We start from the raw sequence: 14,621 nt of genomic DNA on the forward strand, positions 1-14,621 counted from the left end.
CCAGGAATGACTCTTTGCCAACTCTTTAAGTAAACACTGGTAAGTTCTATACTCTGGTTACATTTTAACATTTGTACAAATAATCATTGCTACAGACGAAGGTTAGAGGTTGGCATGGCCACCTCGCATATCCGGGGGTGAGGGTTCGAATCCCGTCTCCGCTCTGTGAGTGTGTGTAGTATCCATGTTCTTCATGTACTTAGTGGATTGTTTCCTCCAGGTAGTCTGGTTTCCTGCTATGGTACTGCAGTGTAAGGTGCTTGCCATGTTCTGGCTCTGGGTTGGCTCCCCATCCATGATGTACCCTATCTAGTGCCCTAAGCTCCCCAGGATAGGCTCCAGGCTCCCCTACACAATTGATGGATGTTACTGTATGTCTGTTCTGTGAACTCGTAAAGTTACGTGAATGTTCTCTTGATTAGATGGACTGAAGGCCTACACCGCACCAATGGGTCACATTATGCACCTTTCCGGCTCCCCTGTTTATCTTAATGACTCCATCTATGACGGCAGCGTGGAAGGAGGGTAAGGCATGCACACACACACACACACACACACACACACACACACGCACTATTTCGAGGTAGTGATGGATGAGGTGACTTTAAACAACAGCTGGACATTATTACAAAGCTCCTGCGATTCTTTTCACAATTCTGTATTATAAGGAGTTTTAAGATATTACTTATTAAACATATAGTACATACAATACTGAATAAAACTTCCCCAAGAGGCCAAAAGCAATTCCATTTACTATCCTCGCTCACAGTGATGTAATAGACACTGACCTAATGTTCGGTTTTCCGTCTCCCCTCATCCTGTGTGGTTTCGTACCTCATGATAAATGCGAGCTTCAGTTTCCTCACCCACTGTCATCACCGACTGTCAGGTTCCCTGTGTGTCAGAGCTGGTACGTGTGGGGTGTAAGCACTCCCAGATGTGTTTTTAATGGGCCTGAGATGTTTGCATTAGCTGAGCTAAGGGCTTTTTTTTTTCACCGAGGCCAGATGTGACTGCTGCAGCTGTGTATACTGTATGTGTGTGTGTTTAACTTGCTGGATGATTCGTCTATGGGGATTGCCCATGTTTTGTGTCAAAGCTGTGCATGCTCAGTTGCCTTCAGTTGTGTATAAGATTGGCTTTCAGATTAATTTGCGGTTTCTCTCTCCCGCTCGCTCTTTTCCTCTCCACAGGGTGTTGTTTGGAGGTTTGGGTCAGCTATGTGATGGGGTGTTAGGAGGGGACGACTTCGCCGAAAGTAAGGAGACACGCGTCTGGCCAGGTTACGACTACGTGGGCTGGAGCCGTGAAGCGCTAGGCAAACCCACAGTCGACATAGAGTTCCACTTCGAGAAACCACGCCTCTTTCACACCATGCAGGTGAGCATCCGTGTGTGTGTGTGTGTGTGTGTGTGTGACAATTTCTTCCGCAGCACCCACATAACACCGTATTAAATTCCCCATTATTATTGGATATTCCCCACATTCCTACCCTTCACTCACACCCAGTGTCCACTTTATTAGGAACGCTATTTACTTCGTTCTCCATCAATTAGAAGCAGAAAAATGCATAAACTCGTGAAGATACAAGTTAAAGGCCTTTCACTTCAAACAGCATGACATCGGCCACGGCGAAGTCACCGGTGTCACAAAGCGAAGACCTCCTGGGACTTTCAAACCCAACAGTGTGTAAAGTTTATACAGGAATGGTGTAAAAAAAAATGTCTCATTGATGAAAGAGGTCAGAGGAGAGCTTGTCGAGAGGCGTGCTGACGGACAGGAAGTCTATTGTAACTCACTCAAGTAACTTGTTGAACGTTGAGACTGTAACAGCGAGAACAGCTTTGTCAGGTCTGAGCAGGCTCACCCACAGCTACACATTTTCCGCGGCCAGTAACTATTCCATTCACACAATCCACACAATTCCCATGAAACTCTTCTCTCTCACTCTCTCTTTCTCTTTCTCTCTGTTATTTTCATAGCCTTTTTTTTCCTTTCGACCATTTGCTACGTTCAGCCACATTCCCTGGAGCTTCTAGCATTATTTCATTCGCGCGCAGGATATTGCCCAACAGCCTGACAAGGCAAGAGGCGCTCACTCGGTTGTTTGTTTTTTTTTCCTCCTGAGATTTCACCCTCCCTCCTTCCCTCCGCGCAGATTCCTGAGTTAGGCCCTAAGAATTCCCATTTCATTTTTTTCTGCAGGGGAAATGTACTGCTTTGAACGTCCGTTTTTCTGCCTCTCTCAGGACGCCCAGTGCACGGCCCGCGGAACCTTGTGCATTTTATCTACCTCGACTATTCGCAGACATTCGATGGGTTAATTTTGTAACCGATCTTCCCTTTATATAAATCCGCACGCGCACCAGTTTTTACTTAAATTGACCTCACGCATGTCCGGTTAATAACCAACCTATTACCCTCTAGTCATCTGTTTGCCCCCTTCTTTCCTCGCTCGCTTTCTTTTCTCCCCCTCATTTCCAGGCAGAGGTGTGACTACATGTGGTTTTGATTTTTCTTTGCTGTCGTCATCTCATCAGCTCTCTCTCTCTCTCTCTCCCGTGTCTTCTCAATCACATCAAGTCCTCCATTGTTTTCTTCATATATTTTTTTTTTTAAACCAAAAAAAAGAAAGAAAGACATTTTCTGCATTCCAGGAGTTCCAGTGTTGTTTGTGCGGTCCAGAAATTTGCCGCGCCGCTCCCCGTCTGCAACTCGGGATCGGATCGAGTCACGTTTAAAAGTTTTCTGTCGTAACGCTCTTGCAGGTGCACAGCAACAACAGGCACATGCAGGGCGTGCGCGTCTTCTCCGAGGTGCTGTGCGAGTTTAAGGTGAGCCTGCTGAGCCCGTGGAGCGAGCCGGCTCTGAGCGTCCACGTGCCCCTGAGCGACCTGCGTGACCCCTCGTCACGCACCGTCACGCTGCCTCTCGGGGGCCGGCCTGCGCACATCCTGCGCTGCCACTTCACGTTCTCTGACCGTTGGCTGCTTATCAGCGAGATCAGCTTCTACTCTGGTACGCACACACACACACACACACACTCCAATGCTGTCTTGACACACAAGTCTCATACACTCATACAGTACATACCAATCTCACACACATACACACACACCATGTGACGAAACTGTCACTTACCCCTGGGGTATACATGGCACATAACTCTATACACACATTTACACACACTTGTTTAATTATTAAAAATTTTATTCTCCATAATAAGCTACTTAAATGAATCTCTCTCTCTCTCTTTCTCAGAACCGTTCGATAGTGGTTTAGCATTACCATCTGTAGCGACCCCTCGCCCCTCCCTCACTCCTCGCTCTCCTCCCAACACTTCACCCTCCATGACCTCTTCCATCTTTCCCAGCACCACCAACTCCAGCAGGCGCCGAATGGGTGAGTCAGGGTTCTAATACCAAAGTCTTACTTACATGTGTGTGAGTGTGTGTGTGTGTGTGTGTGAGAGAGAGAGAGAGATTAATGGTGTGAACACACAGACAACAACAGTCAAGTTTTTAAACCAAAACAAATGCGCTGTAAAAAAAATGTGTGTCTGTTGGTGTTTTGTTAATAAAAGTGATTAGCGCTACACTACATTTATAAAGTCTGTAAAATTGGCGGGCGCTACTTTTACACGCCAGAAGCACTGCTGTGTTGTTTTTGTTTGCTTCTGGAGAAGGTTTGCTTTCCACAGCGTTAGCAACTTTTTATCACTCATGATAAAGAACACACAGACAGATATGACTTTCCTACTCAAAGTTTTCTTTTTTATCTTTTTGGAACTTCCAAGAATTTAAGCTAGCTTAGTAGCTATTGTCTGCTAGCTGGTTAGTGTTAGCCATAGTGTTAGGCATTAGGGATGGGAGTCACCAAGGACCACCCCGTACAATATTATCATGATATATTATTATGCTTTGTGGTTAATGTTGTTACCATTGTATACAAACTTTTATAGCAAATAATTCACTTCTAGCACACAGCTTACTGCCAATGTGGGACTAGTTTAAAGTGTTGGATCCACCTGTTGGATTTTTAAGGAACTGCAGCATTTTTTACATTTTCAGATGCAAACATTTATTCAGTTAAATCTTGGATTGCGAGCATAATACGTTCCAGGAGAAAGCTTGTGATCCAAATCACTCGTTTATCAAAGTGGGTTTCCTCATAAGAAATAATAAAAATAATTAATATATAAAGTAATTGGTGTGAGTGAGGGAGACGACAGAGAGGGGGAGGGGGTATTGTGTAGGACGACTTTCTCACACACACTAACAGAATCTTTTTTCGTTTTTTTTGTGACTTTAACAAGTAACCTCTCTAATGACACATGCTTTTGCCTCCTTTTTAGGATTTTGTGGAAATGTGATGTTGCATTGTAGGTAAACAGATACATCTCCTGCACTGCTACAGCCTTTTTAGCATTTTACTTTACGAGGGCTGTTGTTGCAGTACACTTACTAAAGAACAGTCACTACACTTGAACACAAAATTAAAAAAAATGCTTTATGCACACACACACACACACACACACACACACACACACACACCAATGTTGTGGTCACGCAGTAAGAACAGTGCATGTGCACATGGAATGTGACTATACGAGTGACACGCACACTGAGACTGAGCACGGGAGACGATCACCTACAATTCCACAGTGGAGAGAGAGAAGAAGTTATCACATGACGCTCAGCACATAAAGTGCATGCGTACTACTTGTATTGCAAGACCTTACTAGTTTATTAAGTATTACACATTTTTTGCGCATTTGGCAAAACACTCGCAGACCAGGTTATTCACAATCCAAGATTTTACTGTGTGTGTGTGTGTGTGTGTGTGTGTGTGTGTGTGTGTTTACATAATTGATTTAAAATCATGTTTATTAAAAGCCTGAAATCTGCCTTTTTCTCCCATCTATAAGTAAATTAGTGTAATCTCCTCTCATTAAACAAGTCTTAAAACACCCCCAATGCTAATTAGTCTGAGATCATGCATGATTACAAGTGATAAACTAAGTGGCTCAGGGAACAAAACTTTGAAATGTTGGATTTGTAGCCAGGAAACTCCCCAGACCTTAATCCCTTCAAGCATTTATGCAAGTACGGGCTGCCATCTGTCAGGATGTGGCACAAAAGTTGATTGACAGCATGCCAAGGTGAATTACAGAGGACTTGAAAAATACTTCAGTGTTATCATCAACAGTATATTGCAATACAATATTGATCAACAGGTCCAATACTGACTCTTTGCATAAACTTAATGTAATTGTCGATAGTAACATTGAAGTAGCAGACTTTGTGAAACGTGACATTTGTTCCATTCTCGAAACTTTTGGCACAGCAGACCTACGATGATTAGTAAAAATCTATGCACCGATTTCTTTTCTTTCTTTTTTTTTTTCTTGTTGTTGTTTTGGTATGCGCTCAACAAACTCGCAGCCCACGCAGTGAAGCTGCAGATCAGTCCGGTTCATCCCAGCACAACCCCTGTAATAAGCCATGATCTTAACCTTACGACTACCTACGGCTGGTTACACTTAGTGAATTTCATTTTCAGACTGAGTGTGTGAATTTTTGTAGCTCGAATCGTATCCAGGTTATAATCTGATCAATATGAAGTTATCTGATGATCTGATCTGCGAACTCCGTCCAGTTTTGTGACACACGCTGAGTCACATCTACTGTAGAAGAAGAAAGCTGAAAGTAATACTGCAGACTTGCACTCAGTCACAATTCGAACAAGTGCAGCCTCCCACCTCATTGTTCCCGAGTTGTTGAGGGTCAGAGAGCTGTTTGAGTCGACAGATGAAAAACATCTGTTGGGTGGCTGAACGCCGAGGCTTGCTCTCACCCCTCTCTCCGTCTCCTGTGCTCTTATGCCCTCTTTCTTTCTTGTGTCTTTTCTACATTTCTAAACACAGCTAGGCTATGGTGTTGAAAGAGTGCGGAAAGCAGAAACAGAGGAGGCTGAAGGTGAGATGAAGAGGGAGAGACAGGCCAGACATGCAGATAAGGGCTGTGCACATAGCCGCGTTTTTTGTTTTTTGTTTTTTTCAGTCCGAGCACCGCAGTAGCGCTTCTACCCCGATGTGTTCTCTTAGTGATACTCGCTTTGCATTGGAATTCTGTAAAATCTGCCTCGCATACAAATGCACAAAGTCAATCGTGTGCACCGTGGTTATTTGTCCGAGGAAAGCATTGCGGTCATTCGAACCTTAACGCCGCCGGTGTGAGTCAGCACAGGGAAAAGATAGGAAGATTTTTACCTCATTGTAGCATTCATTCATAACACCTTCATAAAGAGCAGCGTAACCTCCCCGGGGTGAGACGGTGTTCTAAAAAGCATTTTAAATGTAAATTAATGCAGACACTTATAAATATGTATGTTTTTTTTTTCCTGTCTCTTTTTTTTTTTTTAAAGCTGACGCCGGTGATGAATTTGCTGCTTTCACCCCAAGGCCAGGGTTACCTGTTGCTAAGGATGACAGCAGCAACACCGCCATCCTGATCGGCTGCCTAGTGGGCATAATACTGCTGCTCCTGGCTGTCATAGTTGGCATTCTGTGGAGGCAGTACTGGAAGAAACTGCTCGGCAAGGTGAGAGGAGCGTGCCCGAGAGAGGCGCTGTTCAAAACCAAATATAAATTCTGATGTTTGAAATGTGTGTGTGTGTGTGTGCAGGCCCAGGGCAGCCTCTCGAACGACGAGCTGCGAGTTCACCTCTCGGTCCCGTCCGAGAACGTGGTGATCAATAACACAAACACGCACACGTACTCCAGTCGTTACCAGCGCATACACACTTTCCCCGAGGACCCGGACAGAGACGCGGAGTACCAGGAACCCAGTACTGTGGTCCGACCCCGAGAGCAACGTGACAGCACGGGTGAGGCTCATTAATACCACAGCTAATTCATATTAGTGATAATAAAAATAATAAGGATGACTTATATGACTTCACAATAGGGGAAAATTCTAATTAGCTTTTTTTTTTTTTTTTTGAAAAAAGCACAAAAAGCAGGATTTTTCCCCTCACGTTTGTACCCTGGAAACCTCTGAAATCTGAATATGTAAAAATGACTAAAAAGTAACCTTGCATAATGACGACCCCTTTGATATATTTATAGAAGAAGTTATAGAACGAGTCTATTGACTTTTACGGTTTAGAGCTGCGAGACTCTCTTCTTGTTTCTGGTTGAACAACCTCAGCTGAACAGTGTCAAGAACGAGTTATATTACATCAGGAGATCAATGAAATACTCTCAGCATTAAATAATAATAATAATAATAAGAAGAAGGACTTTGTAGCCAGTAGTACAGTACAAGCTTTTATTTCTTAAGGATTAGTGTGGAATACACTAGTTTTTCCGCATGCTGTGGGTTTAGCATACAGTACTGTGTAAACGTCTTGAGCCCTCATTTCTTTATATTCTTTATATTAAATCAATAACTGATATAGATTGAATTAAAGCAGTGGTTAAAGCAAAGTGCCTAAAAAAATAGATTTTTCTTTTTAATGTTACAATCTCAGCAGCAACCTAAAATGGCTTTGTAAAACAGTCCAAAGTCTAGATCAGAAAAATCATTTTGAAATTTGAAAACACGTGGAAACATCTGTATGCACAACATCATACAAACGTGTAGAAAATCAAGGTTTCATGTTACTATTCAAAAATAGTGTGGCAAAAAGTTGGCAAACTTGTTTTAGTGTAAAAGAGAGTAAGAGGGAGACAGACTACTGAACGATTCTGTGTGTAAAGACTCCCCATCTTTACCGAAACGCATCACTCCAGACGCTGTTACTATAACCTCTGATCCACTGATCGCCCGGTGTATCAGGATCCGTGAGAAAGAGAGGACATGTCGACTCAACTTACTGATGAAACGTTGATTAACTGCCTGCAGTATGAATAACTGTAACCCTGCCTGCTTTGTTGTCTTGCACCTGCATCTGATCTGTGACAGTTCTGTCCTTACCTGCCTCCCGTCTCCCCTAACCATCATCGTTACTTGTGTTGTTTTTTTACATGTTCTGGCTTGTACTAAATGGTGTTTGCTTTGTTTTTGTGTTGCATTGTATTTGGTGTGTCATGCATCGTGGTATTGTTACCGTGTTCTGTGAATGTCTGTGTGTGTGTGTGTGTGTGTGTATCCGACCAGCCTTGCTGTTAAACAACCCAGCCTATCACCTTCTCCTGTCTGACCTGAGACATGGCCACAACAGGCTGCCAAACTGCTCCAGAGAGTCTGTTAAGCCCCAAAACCTGCCCCAGGGTAAGACCGAGGCATGTCTCTGCCTCACAGGGTAACGAAAAAAAACAAAACAAAAGAACAACAGAGAATCAGACAGGAATAATGAGGGAGATTCAGTAGGATGGAGGTTAGGTACAGCGTCCTCAGAGACGTTGTGACACAGTGCATCGTGTTTATGCCCTGATCACATAAACAATCGTGACCTTCAATAGCATGGACGTTATCTAATCAATGTGGTCCGGTAATTCCGAGACTGTTAATTAAAGGATCATGAACTTTATCCAAATAAATATCTACTATTACTTGTTAATTTCAATCATTTTTATTTAGAACTAGCATTTCCGTTCCCACCCCCGTGTCCTCTTTCATCCCTCCCATGTCCTGCTTATCTGAATATTTTTTTCCCAGCATGCAGTTCAGACATGGACGAAAAAGCGCTGCCTGTTCAGGAAGGACCGCCCCCATACCCTGGAGCCCCGCCTCCTCTCCTAGGAGCTCATTATGCAGAAGCCACAGGGGGCGGGCCCAGTGTGCCTCATTATGCAGAAGCGGACATCATCAGCCTGCAGGGCGTAAGCGGGAACAACACGTACGCCGTTCCTGCCCTCTCAGCCACGCCCACGGATTGCCCGCCCCTTCCCGAGCTGCAGCGGGAACGGCTGCTCTTCAAAGAGAAGCTCGGAGAAGGCCAGTTTGGAGAGGTAGCGTACAAATGAGCACCATCGAAGAGAAATCAGTGCTATACTGTTACACAAATTGCTGAGAGATGGTTGATTTAATGCTGATTGAGTGAGTGAGTCGTTCAGCATAACACGAACTATATTGTCTCCCGCATTATAATCCCAAATTTATTTCGAAGCGTCGCTTAACAGCCGCATGTCCTCGTTCCTCCTCCTAGGTTCATTTGTGTGAGATCGAAAACCCTCAAGACCTCCCAAATCTCGAGTTCCCTTTCAATGTGAGGAAAGGGCGCCCCCTGCTGGTGGCTGTTAAGATCCTGCGACCTGATGCCTCGAAAAACGCCAGGTTAGATGCACCTGCTTTTTTTTTTTCTCTCATGCTATCTTCACAGTTGATCTGCACGTCATGCACCCTGCTATGGTTTGTAACCTTCCACCTGTCTGTCCTTTTGCAGGAACGACTTTCTCAAAGAGGTGAAGATCTTGTCTCGTCTGAAAGATCCCAACATAATCCGCTTGCTGGGTGTGTGTGTGAGCAGTGACCCGCTGTGCATGGTCACTGAATACATGGAGAGCGGCGACCTCAACCAGTACCTCTCCCAGCGAGTGTTACTGGACAAGGCCGGCCCGCTGCACGACATGCCAACCATCAGGTACAGTCTGCGTTTTGAATGATTTATTTTTATTAGTAAACTAATGCATGAGAATGTATAGCTGAGAACATTGCATAAGGTTTTTCTAAGATATAGGCGTATGTGTTCTGTGCTCCAGCTACCCTGCTCTGATCTCCATGGCAAGTCAGATCGCATCTGGAATGAAGTTCTTGGCGTCGCTTAACTTTGTACACCGAGACTTGGCTACGCGCAACTGCCTGGTTGGGGGTGATCGAGGGGAAGGAGACGACAGAGCGGGAGAGAGGCACATTAAGATCGCCGACTTCGGCATGAGCCGGAACCTGTACGCTGGAGATTACTACAGGATCCAGGGCAGGGCCGTGCTTCCCATTCGATGGATGGCCTGGGAGTGTATTCTCATGGTGAGTGAGGGTGTGCATTAATGAACACCATTAGTAATTTTCTATCGTAATACTTACCATGATACCATAATAACGTCTCAATTAATGTCAAGTTTTTATTCATTTTTTGATCTGTATCATTATGGGGCGGCCCGGTGGCTAAGTGGTTACTGTCGCCTTGCACCTCCAGGATCCGGGTTCGATTCCCGTCTCTGTGTGCATGGAGTTTGCATGTTCTCCCCGTGCTTGGTGGGTTTCCTCCAGGTGCTCAGGTTTCCGCCCACAGTCCAAAGACATGCAGATGAGGCTAACTGGCGTTCCCAAATCGCCCGCAGTGTGCGAGCGTACGTGTGTGTGTGTGTGTGTGTGCGCCCTGTGATGGATTGGCACCCTGTACAGGGTGTACCCTGCCTCGTGCCCTAAGTCTCCTGGGATAGGCTGCAAGCCCCCCACGACCCTGAATACAGGATAAAGCGGTATAGACGATAAATGAGTATTATGATTATGATTATCTTTATTATGATTATTATTATTAGGGCAAGTTCACTACAGCCAGTGATGTGTGGGCGTTTGGGGTGACTCTGTGGGAGATGCTGAGTGTGTGTCAGGAGCAGCCCTATGGTCACATGACTGATGAACAGGTCATCGACAATGCAGGCGAATTCTTTAGAGACCAAGGAAGACAGGTATACACACACACACGTGCACAAACAACACATTGACCCATATAAAAGCCCAAATTAGCCTGGAAATCAATCTCTTCTCTGTCCCTCTCTGTCTCTCTGTGTATTAGGTATATCTGACTCGTCCGGAGGTGTGTCCCCAGGGCCTGTACGAGCTGATGCTAAGCTGCTGGAACAGAGACTGTAAACTCCGGCCCTCTTTCACACAAATTCACTCTTTCCTCACCGAGGATGCCATGAACATGGTGTAAAGAGAGACGGACGCAGGAGACAAGCGGATCCCTCCTTCGCGCAGACGAGACGTGTCCGTGCAGCCTGCACAAGCCGGCGAAGGCGATAGTTGGAGTAGAAGTAGGCAGAGCTAAGCACACTTATGTAAATTACCGTTTCGCAGGTCAGGGCTGAGAGATGCTGCTGGTTCGGTTCTCGTGCTCGACCTGCTCCGGCCCTAGCACCCTAAACCTAGCGTTAGTTCCTCTGTAGTCCTGAACTAATCACCGATCCGCAGTTCATCGTAAATCTCTCACTGGTAACTGTTTTACACTAAAGGTGGAGGGCTTTTCTGTTGCTGAAGACTATATAGACTGTGAATGAACTAGTTTATATTATTACACACGTAGCCTTTGCGATCCTGGTAAATGAGACGTACTTGATCACAGCAGTAGGCTTTTAGAAACATTTCTAGGCAGAGGTAACCAGTGGTCAGGAGCAAATTCTGTCGAATCTCAGCGCTCCCGCCGCGGTACGACGGCTCTTCATTCCGATCTCGAGCCTTTTCGCCGGGTTCACGTGCGAGTGCTAAATCTAAAGCGCAAGGCTACAGCACTTCTCTCTCTGAATAACTCAGTATAGACACTTAAGACTGGTTGGGGGATTTTCTGTTTGTAGTATAACTAAGTACATGCTTATTATTTCAAGGTGTTGTTTTTTTACATCATGAAATCACAGACATGGTGCTCCATAACCATTTGACACATTCTCATTTTACACAACCTCAATCACACGTGTTTTTTTTTTTTAGGTTGCTCTGTAATTCATGATAGACAAGTTCGATTGACTGATGCTGCCCAAGTTATTCATGTCACAGGTTGATTTCTGTTACAAATTTAACATGAATAAGGTAAAGCGCTTTAATTGTATAGAGTCCAGTACAGGTGGGTTTTTTCAAGTGATCGCATATTCTATAGACGACCCTAAATCTCTCTGACGTCCCCCAGCAGCAGTGGTTTTAACCCTACCTGATGATTATGATGATGATGATGCAGTGATTTCTTTAAAAATGGGTCTATTCAGGAGGTTGTTTTAAATAGTCTGTACTTTGATGTACAGTATGTTTGTACAAGCACAATTATATCTCAAAGAAATTCTGTCACTATATTACACTGATAATAGCCTAGTCAGAAAAAAAACAAAACACATCATCAGTCAGGACAGTCTGACTCGATCCGGTGTAAAGCTTTGAAAATCCATTCAATTGGTAAATATTAGCATGAATTTATTTTCTTGACTCCAACATAAAGGTGAATAAATATTAGATGACGTGAATGTGACGAGGTTCTAGGATGGAAATTTGGCTTCGATAAACTCCTCATAAACAGTTGGGTTTATTTATATCCACTCTAGCTGAAAACAATACAAGGGTATAGAATATAGAAGAATATAAAAGGATATAAAATGAGATGTCTTTCTGCATACACTTCTGCCATTTAAAAAGGGACACTTGTGGTTTTTTTCTTTTTTTTTGCAATCATCCAAACAGCCAATCATTTGGCAGCAGCACGATGCATTAAATCATCCGGATACAGGGTACAGACGGCCACATCTGTCACTATAAGTGAGCGGCTTGTTTAAGCGTGAGCAGAGGAGCTGACAGGAAATACAAATTGCCATTCTTTACAACCATGTCGAGCAGAAAAACATTTTAAAATACACAGTACATCACCATCACACCTAGATGGGCTATGACAGCCAAAAAGCCACACTTATTTCTATTGCTGTCAGTGTAGAACAGGAATCTAAGGCTACAGTGGGCACAGACCCAACAACATTTGATGGACAGTGAAGACATAGTATTTCAATCTCAAATTTAGGATAAAATGGAAGCAGACTCGGGTATTATTTGATCTGGCTTACCTTTATCCAAATAACACACAGTCGATGCTGTACCTAAGACAGTTTTACTGTTTTATGCTTTTTGGCCACTAGGAGGCTCTAAGAGTTGGTTTTAAAAGCTTTAAAGCCTTGTCTTTCTTCTATTTGGAAGAAGAAAAAAAAAACATTCCCTGCTTTTTGCCTTTATTTCTTCTCTATTGGCCAGGGCTTAAACCAGGCCGTTTAGATTTTCCCACCCAATGTGACCTCATATAAGAGAATTTCTCTCTCCCGGCTTGTTTTGTTGATCAGCTCTGGTGGAGTGTGGCTCAGCAGTAGCCCATTTACATTTACACTGAGTATGAATTTGAAAACACCTGATATATTTACAGAAACACTTTGGGGGAGCTCTAAGACCTATTTTAATTTGTTAAAGAAATATTAAAATATGGGACCTTTAATGATGAATGAATGAATTTGTGTACCTCCGAAGGATAAGTGTGATGTTTTTAGTATTTGAATGAAGTTTTCAGCAAAGCGAGCAGTGAATCGACTTTCATCAATCAACTAATAACATACGTACTGGTGGTTTTTACACAGAATGAATTGCTTATGATAGATTAATTAGTTAGGTAAGAAACTGTTTGCTTATTTGTCCTTGATATTGAGATATGTGAGATTTTGAATATTCAGTGTGGATAAACCCTGCACTAGTTGCACTTTAACAAAGTAAAATAGGCCTCAGAGCTCCCCAAAGTGTGACTGGTAATACTAGACTCACTTTTTCTTTACCATAGTACATAAAAATTAATTAACAGTTTTCTTTGGGATTAATACAGTACTCTTTCTATATAATACTGACAATTGGTCAGTTTTTAGCTTAAACGTTTGTATCCAGAACAACAGAATTGGAACCACTGCTGCCTCGTGTATATACGGTCATTAACTCCACCCTTCTCCAGCGCACCACCGATAACTGGTTAATAACAGGAAATAACAGTTCCCCCCGCTCCCGACAGTGAATATGAAGGTCCAGTTAACATAGCAGGGAATTATTGCAACCTGTTCGGTCAAAACCAGCTATGAACTGCATCTTATTGTCAGTAAAGATACTTAAACGATTTCAGATTCGATTTGGTAGGAACATCTTTATCAGTAGGTGAAAGATTTAGGAATGTCGCTCAGTGATTGTTATCCAACGCTACAAGAGGTTTATTTGCACTTTACCGTCAACTGTGATGTCATCGCTTACACTCCGTGACAGCGGAGCCGTTACAAGCCTTTATTGTAAGTTTTTAGTGTGAATGAGTACAAAGTGTAAAATGTAGATCAGAATGCTGTGGTTTTGTTTTTTCCCCCGGCACTTGAACAGCGAATTGGTCATGACTTTTAGGTTGTGAAACTTGCGAATGGTGGGGTCTGAGGATTGTAAAGCCCCTCGCTTAACCCTTTTAATACTGTAACATTCAGAAGCAAATAATGTGATTCACAAATGGTTATGTTGCCATGTCAGATGTCCTTTAACCTTTTTTTTGTCCTTTAACCTTTTTTTTTTTTTTTGATACACTGTAATCCTGAACTAAAACTTGTATTTTTATAACTCCGATTTCAGGCAGCGTTTTTTTGTTTTTTTTTTGGTTCAGGCAGCCTTGTGCTCCTGTTTCTTTATTGTAAAGGGATATGAGGAAATGTAAATAGTCAATGGGACATAATGTTCTTCACTGATATTTGGTATGGTTGTTGTTGTGAATGGTTCTGAATGGGTCTGTCTCTCTGAGCTTTGCTAACTGTGTTAAGTGTTGTTGGCTGTTGTCTTTTTTTTTGTAGTTTTAATAAAGTAACCATTTCAGAAACAATGTGTCAAAAATGAATGCAGTTCATACTACTTACGAAGAAA

General features: G+C 43.2%; 1 protein-coding gene across 1 annotated transcript in view; it reads left to right on the forward strand.

Annotated features, from left to right (window-relative positions):
• ddr1 (discoidin domain receptor tyrosine kinase 1) overlaps positions 1-14,580 on the forward strand; it is a 55,002-nt gene extending 40,422 nt beyond the window's left edge. Inside the window, exons 6-18 of the mRNA XM_053493645.1 lie at positions 423-525; positions 1,194-1,380; positions 2,769-3,018; positions 3,262-3,402; positions 6,427-6,602; positions 6,687-6,888; positions 8,163-8,276; positions 8,664-8,956; positions 9,154-9,281; positions 9,391-9,588; positions 9,707-9,971; positions 10,487-10,636; positions 10,744-14,580. Of these exons, the coding sequence (XP_053349620.1) occupies positions 423-525; positions 1,194-1,380; positions 2,769-3,018; positions 3,262-3,402; positions 6,427-6,602; positions 6,687-6,888; positions 8,163-8,276; positions 8,664-8,956; positions 9,154-9,281; positions 9,391-9,588; positions 9,707-9,971; positions 10,487-10,636; positions 10,744-10,884 (2,348 nt within the window). The 3' untranslated portion in view covers positions 10,885-14,580. The remainder of the gene's footprint in view (positions 1-422; positions 526-1,193; positions 1,381-2,768; positions 3,019-3,261; positions 3,403-6,426; positions 6,603-6,686; positions 6,889-8,162; positions 8,277-8,663; positions 8,957-9,153; positions 9,282-9,390; positions 9,589-9,706; positions 9,972-10,486; positions 10,637-10,743) is intronic.
• Positions 14,581-14,621: the final 41 nt, after the last annotated feature.

This window comes from Clarias gariepinus, chromosome 4 (assembly GCF_024256425.1).
Source record: "Clarias gariepinus isolate MV-2021 ecotype Netherlands chromosome 4, CGAR_prim_01v2, whole genome shotgun sequence".
Lineage (NCBI taxonomy): Eukaryota > Metazoa > Chordata > Actinopteri > Siluriformes > Clariidae > Clarias > Clarias gariepinus.